Raw genomic sequence first — 17,314 nt, forward strand, 5'->3', positions numbered from 1 at the left:
TGCGGCACCAAACTTCATGAACTTTATTATTAGAGAAAATACAGGTTTGCATCAAAGCAGTCATAAAAAACACCACACAAACAGAAACGCTTGACACGGGGAATTCAACAGAGACATTACACACAACCATGGGGACTGCCATCCCCAAATACTACTGCATCTCTTCATCCCTCTGGGCCCTGTATTCCTTCATGCTCCTCTGCAAACAAGAACAAAGGAGAAACGTTAACAGCATATATCTGAGTGACACATATACCGCCACCCTGGTCTGCACTGTGACTTCTCTGTCTGGTGCCTGGAGAGACTGAGGGACCTGAGAAGCTCTGACAGAGCTTCAGGTACCTTCAGAAGTTACTGAGCTCTACAGGCACTCCAAGGGAAAGAAAGCCAGGCCATGCTGCAGGTCAGGCAGAGAAATGTCTGAAAAAACTATCAGTTTTTTCTTGTCAAAGGTGCCTTTAGCACAGGTTTCAGCCCATTTCTCTCACCTCTGAGACCAAGAGAGAAAAGGCCCCTGAGCTTTTCAGGAATAGTCTCACCTCAAAGGTGTTGAGCACATGTTGGCAAACACTCATCAGGTCATTCAGCCCTTTCCGGAATGGCTCGACAGCAGGAAGGGCTCCTTCAGGAAAGAAGATGCATTAGTGAAATGGGAGGTGACTTGCAAAAAAACCCTTTCAAAGGGGGTTGGTAGCCCTCTCCCTTGCCACTCTGAGGCAGCATGGCCTGTTACCAGCCTGATGACCAAAGCTGCAAGACAACCAATAAGGAAAAGCAGAAACAAGTTATCTCATTGCAGCTATATGTCAGCCACTTTGGCTTTGCTTTCCGATTCCTGTGCTGATTTAGGCACAGATGGAGCTCCCATCACCTCTGACACTGAGTAGCAGACCTACTCTACCCCAGCACTACAGTTTGGTGTGTGCTGCCAGCCAACCCAGACACCTCGTGACTAGGCAAGGCTGTGGGCTCCTCAGGCCTCAGCTGGCTCAGCCCTACACTTGGGAAACAGAAGAGCTGTAGCAGAATCGTAGAATCATTTATAATGGCTCAGAGCAGCCTTTCCAGCTGAGCACGGGCCATAGCAGTTGCAGGCAGCTAGCACAGAAGAGAGAGAAAAGTGCTTTTCTTTATTTAAATTACTTGTAGCGGAAACCTGACATGAGCAGGGGGAATTCGACAAAAGAAAGGTGGCCCCAGACACAAAAGAAATGTCCACGCCCATACCTCTGGTCTGGATCCGAAAGTTGATCTTGCTTTCTGAGGGGTGTGTGATGCAATAGCCACAGAACTCCACATCAGGGCTGCAGGAAGGGAAAGAAAAGAGAAACCGTGAAACCCAGGCCAGTCCGCAGCAAACCTCTGGCAAGTCAGATGCTCAGGCCACCCCAGACCTGCTGGGGCTCAGGGTGTTTCTAAAATAGCTGAGGGTCTTATGGGAGGGATATGCTGAAGGGAAACTACCTGTGTAACCTTATTCACACACCCCCATCTGTCCTGGAGCTGCAGCTGGAGCTTTGCAGGGGAAGGACATGGCTGGCACGATCGTAGGCACCATCTCGGCAGCACCAGCAGTCCACAGGGAAGCCTGCCAAGTTCAAACCAGGGATCCAGGATGCTTGGAAACCTCACTGTATGCAAACCTGTTGCAGTCCTGCTGGACAAAAGAGGCTGATGGGTCTAGGGCACTGCAAGGATTTACCAAGATGGCTTGTGGCCTGCATGGCACCTGCCTTCATAAGCTGAGGTGGCTGGTAGAACACTTGTACACCCAGCAGAAAGAACAGCTCCTTGCAAGAAGCTTGCTGCTTTTCTCATCATGATGATTTATCAGAGGAATTCACATGACATTTGCAATGCAACTGTCATTTGAGATGATGCATTGAATTGCCTGCTGTAATTTTTCTGAGGCTTACCAGCAGATCTTCACAAACCCTCAGTGCTGCTCAGCTCGATAAAACTGGGCAACCAGGGTGAACATATTTGTATATTTTGATGGGGGCAGCAAGATAATTAATTCCCAGCACCAATTCCTGCATCTCCATGCAAGTGTGAAAGATGATCAATTTGCTTGATACTGGCTGTTCCTACTCTCTTTTCTGACAGCACTTGTCCCAGAAGAGGACACAGATACTGCCTGACCACATGTACTTACATGGAGTCGTGCATCATTTTACCCAGGGCCAAGTAAGATATTCAGAAGCCTTTCACATGTCAGACACTAATTTTCCTCCACAATTAGCCATCAAGGAGCAATGAGGGCTGGCTGTTCCCTAAGGGATGGGGAGCTGGGAGCAACGAACAATAAGATGGCCAGGAAGGCACAGGCCTTACTAGGCTAGCTCTGTCCCACAGCACTCAAGCAAGGGAGCAGGGTAGGTGCAAAGGTGGTAGCTAGGGTCAGCCAAGGGTCTGGATCACCAGGCAGGTTTGTGGGGATGAAGCAGGCCCAAGGTCAGGCCAGCAAGTCAATCTGCAGGTCAGCGTCAGGTCAGGTGAGGGTAATGAGGGTCAGACACCACCCAGCGAGCACCAAATAGGTATACAGTGATGAGGAAGGGCTGATATCAGGTCAGGAATTCAGTCCCTGGGTCAGCATGCAGGTGAACAGAATTCATAGCCCAGTACAGGCTGAGCTGGAGGCCCATACTCCTACAACATTGCCCAGGAGGGATTGAAAGCCCTGAGCTGAGCTTAAATGGGGCTCCTGGGCCCATGGGCAGAGTGTGGGTGGAGGTCCCAGGTATGGTTGGTCAGGCCTATTAAGGCCTATTAGTGCACTCAGGGTCCCAATGCTAACAAGCAGCACAGAGAAAAAGGTAATCCTTGAAGAGAGGTAGTAGGTAAGGAGGTTCTGGCACCTCTAACAGGCATACACAGAGTTGGTTTCTGATTATTTGCCTTGTCCCAGCAACAACTGAGATGCAGATCAGTAAGAAGAAAGCCAGAGTGGGAGACAGGTACCCGCAGTAATGCCAGGTACCAGACAGGCTCTACTCACTTCTTCATGACCATGTATCGGAGGGAGTTGCCAAGTGTGTGGTCCTCATCGTGCAACACAAACGTGACGCAGTTTCCATCTGTCCCATCTGCCTGGACCTGCCACAAATGGGGAAAGAAGAAATGCTGTAAGGCTCTCTGAGGTAACAAACACCAGCCCTAGGGTGAAGAATAAGCTACTGTGCTCGGCTTCACCACAGTAACTGGGAGGGCTTGTAGGTCTAGCTGGGCCACCTCTGTGGCTCATGTCTCAGGTGCTGCAGTGTGACCAAGAGCACCTTTGCAGATGAGGGAAAACTGCAACATCACAGACCTCAGTGAAACCTCTCCCTGGTCGTCAAAGTGCCTGTGTGTCCTTCCTCTTCACAGGAGAGAAGAGGAGCCCAAAGAAAACTGCAGCTTCAGGACCCATAGTGCAAGGAAGCTGGGAATGACTGTTCAGATTGATGTTACCCCAGGTCCCACCACCAGCCCTTGACTAGATAGGAATGACAGGGGACAGTCAGAAACTTCCCAGGGAGGAATGCTGCCTGTCAGCAGGGAAATCTTATCCCACCTTGAAACCAAAAGGAGCTGCAAGCCCAGATTCACATGCTTAGGATGAGCCTGGGGAGCCCACCAGCAAGCCTTGGGCTGCTGAGCCCCACGTGTAATGAACCCGGCAGCAGTAGCAGCCAGCTCCTGATCCTCCTGCTGCTTTTGCTCAGGCACCCAGAAAGAGCTCTACCAGCTAACGCTTCCTGAGAAGCCTGGTTTGGGATCCCCTCCAAACCCAAGTCACCTAACTAATCGCTTAGCTGTCAGAGGGCTGCTGAGCCTGACCTTTCCCCAGGCTCAGCATAGCCACTGTGGAGCCTGATGTGCCCAGACAGCCCCCAACTGCTTCCTCTCAGCAGCAGAGAGAGGTTTCAAGGTTAAGTGAGGAGCTGGGCTGAGTGCTGATTTCTTCACATCCTGCTCGTGGCCAAATCCTCAACCGCTCCAGGGGTTTTATGACCCCTCACGTTTCCCTTGGGTAGTAATACTCTCCTAGCAGTCCTGTTCCTCCTTCTACAGGTACGGCCTCCACAGGGAATTTACTCAGCAGTTCGGAAAGGAAACACAGATGAAGAGATCACGCAGACCTGCAGCACAATTCAAGAGCAGGCTCCCTGTGCACCAGCAACTGCAGGAGGGTAGGTACGATGCAGCAACATCACATCAACAACAGGGATGTTGGACTGACAGGGTCTCGCTCACCTCCCAGCATCTCGCAATCCACAACCGAAGAGGTGAGTATAACTGGTCATTAAAATGAGGCAGTGAGTGCCAAAACCACCTGCCCTTGCTGTCGAACAAAAATGTGTGATTTGACACAGGTCACTCAGGCAGCCAGGGGCATGGATGGGACACCCTGCCTGCTCTCCTGCTTGCCAGATCCAGCACCATCCTCCATCTTCCCAGAAGCAGCGACTGGCCTCAGTCTCCCCTACCATGAGGCCTTGCAAGGAAGTATTTACTAAAATTATTAGCATCAATCATAACTTGAGTGCTTGTTTTTTCCAAAGACTACAGGCTCAGACAAGAGCAAACTAACTCAGGAGGCGCCCAGTCACAGGGTTAGAAGTGCCAAAACCCCAAGTGCCACCCACCCCACCACCACCACCACCACCACCGCCCCCCCCCCCCCCACCCCGAGACAGGCACAGCTCTGTTCTTTGGGACTGACATTCTTCCAATTTCATCACACAACAGGAGTTACACCTTAGCTCGGGTGTGGCTCTGCACACATGGGAGCAAAGAGGTGCTTTTCCAGACAGAAAGCAGTATTTACAGCTGAGTTACAAATGCTGCATAAAAATTATTTGAAAAATAGGATAACTGGGAGTTTAACACACGGTGCTGGGAGTTGCACTGAGTTTGGGTTCCTTCCCAGAGCTGGAGGAACATGAACGCATAGGAAGGAAAGGAGAGGATGCATCTCTGGCATGCATGGTGGCTGGGCCAGTTCGTGGGGCTACACCAAGTGCCTCAGAGCAGCAACTCAGTGAATTTAAGCTGTCCCTGCCACCTTAGCACAGCCTAAGTACCCAGTGCATTGCTCTGGCAGATGAAAACCAGAGCACAGCCTTTTCACGCAGCCATAAGGAACACATTGCGCTGAACTTGGCTGCTTCACAGACTCAATTTCTCTCTCCTCTTTCCTGTGCAGAGTCCTCAGGTACAATTCTGGATCTCAGCAGGACCGTAAGTTTGCTGCTTCTCATGAAAGCGTTGGCCCACCTAGTTAGGTATGTCGCCTCTGGCACAGATGCTGTCTGATGCTTCTGAGGAAAACCGACACATTGCCCTGGAGGACAGATTTTTCTCTGGTCCCTGCAGCTATCAAGTCCCTGCCCTGAGGCAGAAGGTTGAGATTTCTCAGAGTGTTTTTGAGTCTCATCTAAGAGGTGTCCAGGTATCAAACTATTAATCACAAGAAAACTTGTCCTTGTAAACCAACTTGTAAAAAAAGCCCCGATGCCATGGAGTAGGTAACTCTGCTCATCTGGAGTTTTTCTTCCTTGGTTACACGCTGATTTGCTAGTCTCTTTACCAAACTGTCATTGTTCTTGCATTATGGTAGAGGCAGAAGGAAAAGCTGATGGGATCTCAAGGAAGCTTTAGGATTGTTCAAATTCACTTGACTCCCTCAGAGACAACAGAAATGGAAAAGCCTCTTTTCAGTAGCACCAAGTGACAGGACAAGGGGCAATGGGCACAAACTGCAACAGAAGGAAGTTCCATCTGAATATGATGAAAAACTGTACTCTGAGGGTGACAGAGCATGGGCACAGGCTGCCCAGAGAGGCTGTGGAGTCTCCTTCTCTGGAGACATTCACAACCTGCCCGGATGCGATTCTGTGCAACCAGCTCTAGGAAAATCTGCTTTAACAAGGGGTTGGACTGGGTGATCCCCAGAGGTCCCCTCAGGCCCCCACCACTTTGGGAAAGCAGTCTCAGGCAAGGTGCCTATCTGGGGTACACCCTCTCAGCAAAGTCAGGATACAGCCCCTGCAACCTGGCCACCCAAGCATTAGACACCCTCCTCCTCTACTGGCTATACAAGCCTAAACGCTGCATTCTCACATCATCCAGAAGCTCTCCTGCTTAGAGGGGCTGTGATTTACGATGATGAATTATTTAATGTTGTATTTGGTGCCGAGGTAGTGCTGTGGCGGATACATTAGCACAGCGCCGAGATAGATGGGATCAGCTAGACATTAAGTGGGTGGGGAGCAGTCCTACAACTCGCTTCTTCCTTCACTCATTGCAGTTTATAACTTGTCTTGTGTGTCAGAATATATGGTCCTTTGCTGGTCTTCATGAGCCAGTATCGCTTTCTACACATCCTCCTGTTTTCTGTACTGTCCTGCATTCCTCATGGAGGAATCTGCTGGTTTGTTGCCAAGGGCTTCTCTCCTAATGGCATCTCTTCAAAGATCAATTTCATTCATCACATCAGACTTGCAGGATTAGAATTGGACTTCCTGGCGCAATTGTGACTTTCAGCCTGTGGCCTGCACAACTGGGGAGAAGAATATGGCTCTACAGGGCCCGAGAAAGGTAATGACCAGAAGACAGACTATTGGTAAGAGGCTCCAGGGTCAGCTGCACCATCACAAAAATTTGGGGGCTGCAGACTGAGAGGCTATGGAAAACTGCTGTATTAAGCTCTCCCCAAAAACAGCTTTTAAAACCAGGCAACTTACAGAACCTACTTGTTTCTCCTGTAAGGCTGTCCTGGTGCTCAGCTTTCCCCGTTTCCCACTGACAGACAGGTGCACAGAGCACTGGATCAGCTCTCCCTGTCACTGTGACTTGGTGTAACTGCCAGCTGGGAGCCTACAACCCCGTTAGCGTGAAGTCCAGTGCCATCTAGTGCCTTCTGCTGTCTGCAACGGGGACTGGAGATGGAAAGAGGGTCCATAAACTCCTGTCACGGGGCTCAGCAACCTGAAATGGGTGGAAGAGAGGAGGCGAGGCATGCTGCCGGGCCCTGCGGCCAACGTGCAAAGCCACCCAAGGCCTGATGTTACACAGTGCTGAGAAATCAAATCTTTAAAAAACGAGGCTTCTTTTAGAAAACATGACTAGCTTTAAAACAGGTTAGTCCTGACCTCTAGCTGCTTCTGTTCTAGCCAGTCCTGACCTCTAGCTGCTTCTCAATCACCCAAACTTCAAGAAATTCAAACAAAAGGTGTATTCCTCTCTGTCCCTCCCATTTCAGGAAACACTACACGCTTTCCTCAGCTTCTTTCTCCCTCTGCCGTTCACAGACACTGGAACGGAGCAGCCGCCCCATGCTAGGTAAAACCAGGAGGGTTTACGGGTTGAAACAAGCCGGGCAGGGCTGAGGGGTGGCACTGAGGGGGATTCAGGCCGGGATGTGAGAGGGCAAGCGGGCCGCAGACCCGGGCCGGTCTCCGAAGGGCTGTTTGCCGCTTCCCGCTGCCAGGACGAAGCAGCAGCCCGGGGATGCGGCCGAGGGCGCCCTGCGGAGGCGGCTTTCCCTCGGATCTATCGTCGCTGTCACGATTTATCCTGACGCGGGGCTCCCTCAGCGCGGGCCCGGCTCAGCGGCGGGGCTCCCTCAGCGCGGGCCCGCGCTGAGGGAGCCCCGCCGCTGAGCCGGGCCCGCGAAGCACCGGCGAGGCCGCGGTTCCCGCTGCCAGAGGAACGCAGCGCCGAGCCCTGCCCCGTCCCCCGCCGCCGAGCGGCCGCTCTCCCTCACCGTCTCCAGCGCGGCCTTCCTCTCGCCGTCCTCCGCCATGGCCGCCGGACTGCGGCTCCCAGCGGCCCCCGCGGCGCCCCCCCCTTCCGGAAGCGCGTCGCGGCGGCCCGGGGCCGGGGCCCGTTAACGAGCGCGGCGGCCTGCGAGCGCTCCCTCCTGCCGCGACGGCCGGTGAGCGGCGGCGGGGCCGTGGGTCGGGCCCCTCAGGACAGCATCCGGTTGCCCTCAAGCGAGCGACTCTGTCGCCGGCGCCCCCCGGGACGGCAGGCCGCGGCGGGGCCGGACTGAGTGGCTGGGCCCGTAAGGCCCGGAGCCGTTGCGGTGAGGGGGGGCCGGGCATCGGCGGGGCCTCCCGGCAGGCGGGAGAAGCGCTGCTCGGGCCGGGGGTGCAGGGCCTGGCTCGGTGTCAGCGGAGGGGGGGGAGCGCGGGGCTGGCTCCGTGGTTGCGGGGGGCTGCCGCTGCTGCTGCGCTGGGCCCCGCAGCGTCGCGCTGCTGGTGCGGCTGGGAGCGGAGGCGTGTGCGGGCTGGGGAGAGCGGCCGGTGATAAACAACCACAGCCGCGCTTGCGGGGGGGTGCGGGGGGACGCTGTAGCTAGGCATGCCTTGGGGGGGTACGCGTTACCGCTCAGGAGAGCTGCTTACCCCATAGTTATATTCGGTTCCTTTAGCCCTTTCCTAAACCACGCCACACCGCCGGCCAGAGAAGCTGATGGGCCTGGCAGAGAAGCTGGGTTCATCTTCTCTAACAGTTTGTTTCCATAACAGTGAAGCAGGGGTACCTGAAGTAGGCTACGCAGGCAGAGAGGAAGCTGAACTTCTGTGAAGCTGGTGCATCAATGTCGTGCTTCTCAGGCTTAAAATGAAGAAATACACTACAAGGCTTAACGCTGCAATATCCTTTAAAGAAATAATAATTTGCCGATGCCAAGGAAAAGTTAAAGGGAAGCCTGGGCTACTTTCTGCTGAAGTCACCGTACTTAAACGGTCTTATTGCAGTCAGGCAGTTTGAAACCTGCAGGGTTGCAACATCTACACTTCTTTCGGTTTTATGTAGTAATGCGATGCCCCTTGCTTTCTGTGCAGAGCGTTTCTGGAAATACAAGCAGTAACCTCCGTCGCTTGTTGGCGCTGAGGCTGTGAATCTTCTGGTCGAGAAGAATCCCTTGGCTGCTGAGGGCAGTGCTACTGATAGAGGATGGGCATAGTTCTCTGTGTTTGCTTCTTGCCCCAGCTGTCTTAACTACCATCTGATAGTTTATTCTAGATCTCCAGTGAAGTCAGAGCAACAAACAGGTGGTTCTGCGTCTCACTTGAAAATAATAAATCACCCCTACTGAAGTTTTAAACATCACATTGAAGACTGAACCTTAGCTTCTGACGTTCTTTGAGATGCTGCAGTTTTTTCTGTGCCCTTCTCTTAAATACTATGAGGGGCCTTATAGACAGCAGCATGGTGCATTTTGCAGCATGACTTGCAATGAGTAAATAGTCGTCGTGATAGAAATCCAATGCTCGGCTCACCTTTGTGCTTTATGTCCGTTAGTTGCCAGATGCTTCTGGCACTGCTGCAGGAGCTCTTTGGATCCGTGGTGTTTTCTGGGTGGCTGAGGAATGCAGCCTTTTCCCCCTTTCCCTTCTGATTTGGAGCCTTTCCATGCAAGGCCTACCTGATATCTCTTGAGTTTTTCTTTTAGGAAGGCTTAGTCTTAGTTCCTTCCAGCCATTCAATTTTGTAAGTTTAGACAGAAAATAGTTGTAATTTCTAGGTTATACAAAAGGGTTGATTTTAATAAATTCAATTCCTGACTCTTGTAACTTCTGAGGAGAGATGTTATGTAGCAGTTTGATAGATTTGTATTACTAACAAAAGTGATAAGTGAGTTTTACAGGGCTGCATGAGATGCTGCTTATAGAGAGAGATACGCTTCTTGGACAAAATGAAGCAAAACAGGTGAACATTCTGCTCGAAGCTGGGGCAGGTGTCATGCCGCAGTACATGGCTGCTGCCTCCTGAGTAAGGCTGAGGACTGTGAATTGAGTTGATCTCTCCTTGCTGTCACAAAGAGTGGGATCCTACAGTGTCAGCAAGCGTCACCTTACTTGTGATATTATGGAACTGTCACCTCACCTCTGTGAGTTCTGCAAATACACAATATGAAAAGAGCAGAGATTTTTAGAAGTTGTCTAAACCACTTTGTAATCCTCAGTCTGAGCCTGGAGTTGTTCTGCTCTGGGAATTAAGGTGCCTCTTTGCTCGTGTGGGCTTTGTAGTTCTGAGCTTAGTTGCTCACTGCCTTGCAGGCTGCTGATCTCTTGCAGTGTGTATGTGGGGAGAGGGTTTGTGACTTTTTTCTTTTACAGCTGCTCCTTTATATTGACCCTGTGCATTGAGTGACTGCAACATGGAGAGATTGGTTTCTTGATACTTGACAGTCACCTGATTGGCTCAAGAGGCTTAGTTGTGTTTGTTTATTCCTCTCTGTGACCTAGTGCTGTGCCATGCACTGACATGGTTCTGGTTCAGTTGCTGGCCGGAGCACTGCAGATGACTGTGTCTTGGTGGATCTGAAGGGACATGATTCTGTAATAAATTCCTCTTGGGTTAGTTAGTATTGTTGCAGATCAGTGCGCTGTTGCTAACTGTTCACAAATTCTTTCACTTGTGCTGCTCAGCAGTTCCTTGTTGTTAGGAAAACTAGGGTTGGTAGCACCTAAAGGGAGCAGGAGTCGAGTGAGTAGAAAACAGAATAAAGCACAGTTTGTGTAGCTTGCATCTTCTGGCTAAATTAGTCAAAGCTCAGGTGTAGGAAAGGAGATGAGTCTAAGCTTGTAGAGAATCACTTGTGAAGGACTACACAGTTGAATACGTTGGCCACAGGTATTACTTTTCTGTTCCCTCTGTGGCCTCATCAGACAGGAGTGAGCTGCTATCTCTTTGATCAGGAGAAACTAGGAACGGTTGTGCGGCAGTTAATAATTTCTTCTTATGACATTCAATATCAGCTGTGTGGCTACCCTTGTATCTGGTGTGATAAGCATTTAACCTGAGTTATCCAAGGTTTAGTTTTGCGTTTCATCTTCATTGTAAACGTGTTGGGTCTGGTTTTGCGCTTGGCTTCCTTTCTGTTAACGTAATCTTCAGGTGGAGGTAGTATTTCCTGCAGGAAGGTTCCAAGGAGTTGCTTATTTGTCTATGTTTCAGCTCGGAGTAATCTCTACTTCTTCTCAGTGCCAAGTCCAAATGCTCTGATCTTAAACGAATGATGCTGTGAGCATCAGGCTAAAGCTTTTGGTCTCTTCAGGTCTGTGGAGTGGGGATTATGATTAGTAATTTACTCGTGTTTAACTAGAGGTAGGTGAGTCTTGACTTGGAGCACTAGAGGCTTGCTCTGTGACCCTCAGTGTCTGTAGAACAGTGCTGTGAAGAGCTTATGGTAGCTTTCTAAGGTCAGAGGCAGCAGCAAAATATCACTGGAATCTATGACTGCTTTTCCTGCTGTAATGCAATTCAACATGTGGTTGATACAGAAATATAATGCTGGCTTAAAAAAAAGAAAACAAATCTACTGAACTGCTAGGTTGGCTGCTTCAGTCTTCTGTGGCAGGATGTCAGAGAGCTCAGTGCTGCAGGTTGATCGGTCTGTGAGCTCTTGCAGTACAGCTTTCTGGAAGGAATTCTGAGCTTTCTGTTGCGAGGAAGCTCTAAGAGTTGGTGAGATGTGATCTGGCAGGCTGGTTCTGTTTCAGTGGTGCTAGAAGGAAAAGGTTGTGGTCATGCTTCTAAGAGGCTTTGCAAATTACTTGGCTCTGTGCTTGTCATGTGATGTCTTGGTAGTTCAAGTGTTAGAAGAGATGATACAATGCCTTGGAAGTGCATTTTAAGCTCTTTTAAGGCATTTTCTCTAAATTGAGAGCCCTAGAACTTCACAGGACTTTGTATAACTTCCTTGTTCCTGTATGAGAAGAATGGTGTGAGAGCAAGAGCGTCCTTAAAGCCCAAGGGCTGTGAGAGTTACAACCTTGACTGGGGCTGGACCATGGATCTGACTTGGTGGGCCACCTGGTTTGCTGCTTGAAGATTCTACTTGATCTTCATAGTATTTCTCCCTGGAAAAAAAAAATACCCTGAGCTTCTGTGGAGTGAGTGATTCTCAGTGTTATGAGCGGATATACTGAGTGGGACTGGAGGTGGGCCTGGCTGCGTGGTGACTGGTGGGATGTCTAGGGAAGAGTGGAAGAATAGAAGAAACTCCTCATAAACTCTTAGGCTCCAGTGAATGGCTGCTTGGGTGGTATTTGTTTTATAGTCATTCTTTTCCTCTATAAACTTTCTGAACTCCTGTGAACTTTTTTCTCCATGATAACATGCAGGAATGAGCTTCAGAGGATGCATTGTGTGAAGAACTACTTCCTTCTGCTGGAAGCTGGTTTTGAACTTGCTTTTCATTTTTGTATTGCAGATAGTGGGTAGTCATGACTTTCTTCTGTGCTTTATATTCCTTCTCCTTGGGTATCTTTGTGCTGAGGAGTTTCCTTAGAAAGTATGTAAGGGGAAAAACTTAGCCTTTCTCTTCCATGTTCTGTAACTTCCATGGTCATCTTCAGGTGGACACTGACTGCTTAATTGACCATAATAAGCCTATTCTTTATTTAAAGATAATTTCCTCTTTTATATCTAAGAATTTGGGGGATTCTCTGTAACGCTGACAGGCTCCTTAGAAGGCAGTTGTGAACCTGCAAGCTGGCGCACCTGTGACTGTGGGAGGAAACAAAACACAAACCTAGCTGTTTGTCACCGTTCTTCTGACATTTTTTAATGAGTTGGAGCTTGCTTGCTTGCTACAGTCTGGAAGGGAGGGGAACAGCTGTGCAAACCCCACTTCCTTCACCAGTAGTGAAAGAGGGTCTGCTGGTGTGGGCACTCTTCACCTTCCTCCTTCCTAAGGTTTTGTGCAAGCCTGTCTGCTGTAAATCATGTTGTTTCAATCCCTGAGCCTGGTCTTGGATGAGGTTGGTGCCTGGGTGGGAGTGGTAGGTGGGAAGCAAGCGGGGGCGTGGATACTGGGACGCAGTGAGTGAGGACAGGGGAAGATGTCATCTGAAAGAGAGCAGCCCGTAAATGCAACAAGTTGCCTTTGTTCTGAAAACAGATCTTGCTCTGAGATGAGGTAAACAAGAAGCAAGCTGTGCACAGCAGCACAAGGGGCTTCCCCCATGCCCGTGGTAGGGCCCGTGAAAGGGCGCAGGTAGGGGTTGGAGCACCAGCTTTAGGCCCGGAGGAAGTGAAAGCAGCAAATCTGTTTGGGGAGCTGCTGCTGAGTGCTCTGGTGCTTCCTCCCCTCTTCCAGTTACTGATGCCCTTTGTTGTGTTACAAGTCATGAAAAGGGAAACAGCTGATCTGGGAACTTGCATCTGAGTGGTGTGAGGCTTTGTCTGGTGTATTCTCTCTTCCTCTGTAGTGGCACTATGAACCCTTTCGGGTTTTCTAGAGTGCGCTTGGCTAGGTGCTGTGCTCCAAAACAGTGTCCTTGGAGACGTTTTACTGTTCAGCTTCCCACTTTGCTTGCTGTGGCCCTTCTCAAACTCATCCTTTGCCTTCTGTTCCCTTGAGCTGTGCTGGCTCTGAATACCCTAGTGCTTCCAGGTGGTTGTGGCTTAGCTGTGGAGTCTATTCGCTTGTGGAATGAATCCACAAGTTTGTTTCCTTTTGCCCTCCAATGTTGAGCTCTTAAACCTGTGGGAGGTTTGGGAAATTACCTGCCTGACAGAGGCAGGCTTGGCCAGCACCAAGCTCCGACTGACAGAGCGAGCCCCGATGCACTGGGATAGGGATTGTATCTCAACTTCACAGCCTCGTTAACAGCTCTGCATTTCTGCATTCCTCCCCCACCTCTTCCACGGGTGCATCGGTTCACGTGAGAGTGTGAGCTCTTGGGGCAGATCTGTCTGCACGGTGCTGGGTAGGACCGATCCCTGCCACAGAAGAGGTCAGTAGGTCACTCCAGTGGGTGCCAGAGGGGTGGGAAGTCTGGCTGGGCACACCAGTGTTTGGTCTTTCTGCCTGTGGTCTCCAGGTCCTGAGGTGGAACTGCAGCCGCTCTGCTGTTGTACCTATTCCTAGAGAGGTCTCCAAGCTACTTGGTGGCATTGAAATAGGCCTCTGCTCTTTCCAGCCAGAATGCAGCTGTTTCTAAACACAAATCAAAGCGGGCAGTATGTGGGCAGTCAAAGTGCAAAGTGAAAAATAAGATTTTGAGGGTTTGCAGGGTCAAAAAGTCTTCCTAAGCCTTTCCTAAGCAGAAAAGAGGCTTATAGATGGACCGGCTCAGCCGAGCAGATGTCACAGCTGTGTCTGACCTGTGGTTTCATATGTTAAATCTTAGGTCCATCAGTAGATTAATCTAATGATACTTGATCTGATTAAGTGTGTCCCTTTATATGATAGCATGTGTGTTTTTCCAGCTCTGGAGACTCCACAGAAGTCTGGCCCTCAACCAGTCGCACACTGTAAGCTGTCCAGTTTGATATTTATGCTGGTATGTTGGCTTGTAGAAATGAGGATAACTGAGGATAATCAGTTTGCAAATGTGCCGTCTCTCCGAGAAGTGCCAATTCCATGCGTTTACAGGAGCCTCAGGACAATATACACTTAGTGACCATTAAGTAGACCATTACAAGGGGATGTGTATGGCGTGACTCTAAGCAACTGGTAGTTTTTCTTCTTCAGTTTGAAAGCCAAGGCTTTAACCCTAACCAGTCATGTGTCAGGGAGGGTGGACTTGATCTGTACCATGAGCTGCTGCTAACATAGCTGCCAGTTACTTCCTCTCTGAACTGGAGCTTGCTCGCCACTGGCAGTTTTTTCAATAGCAAGCAAGAAAAAATGGAAGGGTCAGTTGAAGAGCAAAAATATGTACTAATAGATAGAAATCTAGGTGGAAACAAGGTAGGCAGAATTCATTATGGGATCGCTGACTGTGGGACACCATGCAGTTGTAAATAGAAAAACCTTCTTCTAGAGGTTATTGTAGCCTTGTTGGTGTTCTGAACAGAGCCTAAAAGGGGAAATACGTGCAGCTTTCTGATAATGGTATCCTGTTGAAGTATTAAACAAGCTTATACCTCCCTCCCATTATGTTGAGGGCTGAGAGAATATGGTTAAGATCATGATACTTTCTCTGCCAAATAACGTGAATCTAATTCTTGCAGTGTTCTTGTTTGCAGGTAGTGTGAAGTCATGGCTATCCTGTTCGCTGTTGTGGCGAGGGGCACAACCATCCTTGCCAAACATGCCTGGTGTGGAGGAAACTTCCTGGAGGTGACAGAGCAGATCCTGGCAAAAATACCATCTGAAAACAACAAACTGACCTATTCACATGGGAAGTGAGTAATGCTTGTCTTCTGGGAATGGAAGAAGAGAGTAGTGAACATGCACGAGGACAGGGATAAATGGGGCATAGCCAAATTCATATTTGGATGTGTTAGTATGCTGATTGAATGTGCAGTCAGCTCAACAGCTACTTTTTGTTTCTCAGAACTTCACGGCATAACCAAGATTTGAATTTGGCTTAAGCAATAAGTACCAAGGCAGTTGATAGGAAATGAAGTTTTCTGTTATGCAACTCCAGAGTGAGTTAGAGGGTACTCAGCTGTGGATGTCAAACTGTTAGAGACTTTGGTATTTGGCTTGTGGAGTCGTTTGTTGGCTTTTCTGAGGCTTAAACATGGCTTCACATAAAAATGTCACCCTTCTCAGATCACTTGTTGATCCTTGTTGCTTTAAGGTAAGTTGTAGAGTCATCCTGAGCTACCATAAATCAGCCTCTGGGACAGAAGGATTTTTCCCAGGCTTGTAGAGATGTCTGAGCAATGCTTGGTTAATGTTGATAGAACAGAGGGAGTAGATGTAACATCACCTGAGACTATGCCGATGTGTTGCACATGCAGAGTAGATAAGTCAGTGTGCTGGTGGGCAAACTAAAGATCTGTGGAGAAAGCGGATTTAGAAGCATTAGATCCTACTTCAGCTTCTTTTTTTTATTTTTTGGAATTGGCAGCGGGGCAGGATTCTCAGTGTTGCCCAAGCTGTTGTGTGAAACCTCTTTTGGCTGCCTGAGGATTCAAGAGATAAGAATTGGGGTATCTTCTCATGTCTCTCCCTGGCTTAAGAGCACTAAAAGTCCCTGGGGCAGAGTTTCCTGAGGAAGCTGCCTGCCCTGTGGTCTAACATACTTTGGATGCTGAGTCTTTTTTTTTCTCTACTGTAATTTTAAGGTACAGTTATTTTCTTTTGATGTAACTTTGCCTTGTGTGCTGTTCAGCCAACGATAGAGTTGAGTTTTAGGAGTACTGTAGTGCACTTTTCTCGATGAAAACTTGAATTGTGATAGAGACTGATTTGTTCTTTGGGGAGCACTGAGAGCTAAGTAACTAATGCATTTACATTTGCAAAGCATGCTGCAAAGTGTATAATCTCTTGCTCGTTACTGACTGTTTCCTTAATGAGGATTTAACATCACTGCAGTTTGGTGGTTCTGGTTTGCGTTGTGCTATTGAAGCACAGCTGCCATTTAGCAGCTCTGGGCACTGAGCCACCATCAGTGTCTCCTCTGCTAAAGTTAGTTTCTTCTGACAAGTCTTATATTGGCTTTTGACAACTGCCTCTTTGGTCAGAATCTGTCAACCTTGCCTTCCCTCTAGGAAAGGAGAAGGAATTGATCCTAGCCGTCTGTTTGGGGGGATTGTCTTCCTCCAAGGTTTTTGGTTTGTAGTGCTGTAGAATAGCCTCTTTCTCTTTTTTTTCTTTTTCCTTTTAGGTTTTTTTTTTCTCTCCCTTGACCATGATAACTGGGCAGAATGTGAAACTGTGAAGCTGAGTGAGCACAAGGAGTTGTCATTCTTCCCCTCTGTAGGGTTTCAGGGATCCTTCTACCTTGCCAGAGTCCCAGCTTGTAGGCTAGAAAATTGCCCTGTAATCTGCCTGTCTGGGATCAATTCTCCTTCTGAAACAGGAAAGAACTTGAATTTTTTAACTTTGTTTGAACTTCTTAAATGCATTTAATGAGTTATTTTTGTTTTTAAGAAGAACTTCTGTGTCTTTCATATAATCTCCAAGGAAAACCAGCCCTCTAGCGTCAGGAGTTCTTGGGGTTATTCTGTCTCTGCTGTTAAGATTCTTCTACGAGTTGCTGGGGAGCCTACAAGGTAGTACCAGACAAGCTTTATCTCTCTCCCTCCAGGAAGGAGAGGCAATAGTTATGGATGTGCAGGGATTTTTATTTTTTTTATGAGAACAGACCTGCAGGGCAGTAAACTATACTTCTAGCCCATGCCTAAAGCTTATTTTGATGTTATCTTACTTATATAATACAAAACCTGAGTCTGAAAGCTACTGAGCTGTGCCCTTAGAGCTGTACATGCATTGTGCACTGAGCTGTGCAGTACATGCATTAGCTTGCTTTTATTCTGGTGTTTGTAAGAGGGTCCACATGCTTACTGAGGATGGGAATACGCAAATGTCAAAGTGAAAGGATACACAGAGTTTTTAATTAAAATTTAA

The 17,314-nt window shown here is 48.9% G+C and overlaps 2 protein-coding genes across 9 annotated transcripts in view; one reads left to right on the forward strand and one right to left on the reverse strand.

The window, feature by feature from the left end:
• LOC121097434 (DNA-directed RNA polymerases I and III subunit RPAC2-like) lies at nt 1-7,907 on the reverse strand. Of its 2 annotated transcripts, XM_040614450.1 has the most exons (5): nt 7,754-7,907; nt 3,002-3,099; nt 1,228-1,304; nt 540-622; nt 1-199 (listed from the first exon to the last, which is right to left on the reverse strand). In XM_040614450.1, the coding sequence occupies exons 1-5, from the start codon at nt 7,790-7,792 to the stop codon at nt 152-154; spliced, it is 345 nt and encodes a 114-aa protein (XP_040470384.1). In that variant the 5' UTR covers nt 7,793-7,907; the 3' UTR covers nt 1-151. The 2 variants fall into 2 exon arrangements, with proteins under 2 accessions (XP_040470384.1, XP_040470383.1); XM_040614449.1 differs by lacking the exons at nt 1-199; nt 540-622; nt 1,228-1,304 and adding an exon at nt 1,335-1,654 and having other exon boundaries at nt 7,754-7,841.
• Nucleotides 6,153-17,314, forward strand: part of VAMP7 (vesicle associated membrane protein 7) — a 23,657-nt gene continuing 12,495 nt past the window's right edge. Inside the window, exons 1-3 of one of the 7 annotated variants that reach the window (XM_040614445.1) lie at nt 7,862-7,924; nt 14,218-14,291; nt 14,980-15,138. In XM_040614445.1, the coding sequence (XP_040470379.1) occupies nt 14,993-15,138 (146 nt within the window). In that variant the 5' untranslated portion in view covers nt 7,862-7,924; nt 14,218-14,291; nt 14,980-14,992. The other 6 variants (XM_040614443.1, XM_040614447.1, XM_040614442.1 and 3 more) reach the window with 6 other exon arrangements.

Source organism: Falco naumanni, chromosome 14, assembly GCF_017639655.2.
Source record: "Falco naumanni isolate bFalNau1 chromosome 14, bFalNau1.pat, whole genome shotgun sequence".
In the NCBI taxonomy this organism is placed as follows: Eukaryota; Metazoa; Chordata; class Aves; order Falconiformes; family Falconidae; genus Falco; species Falco naumanni.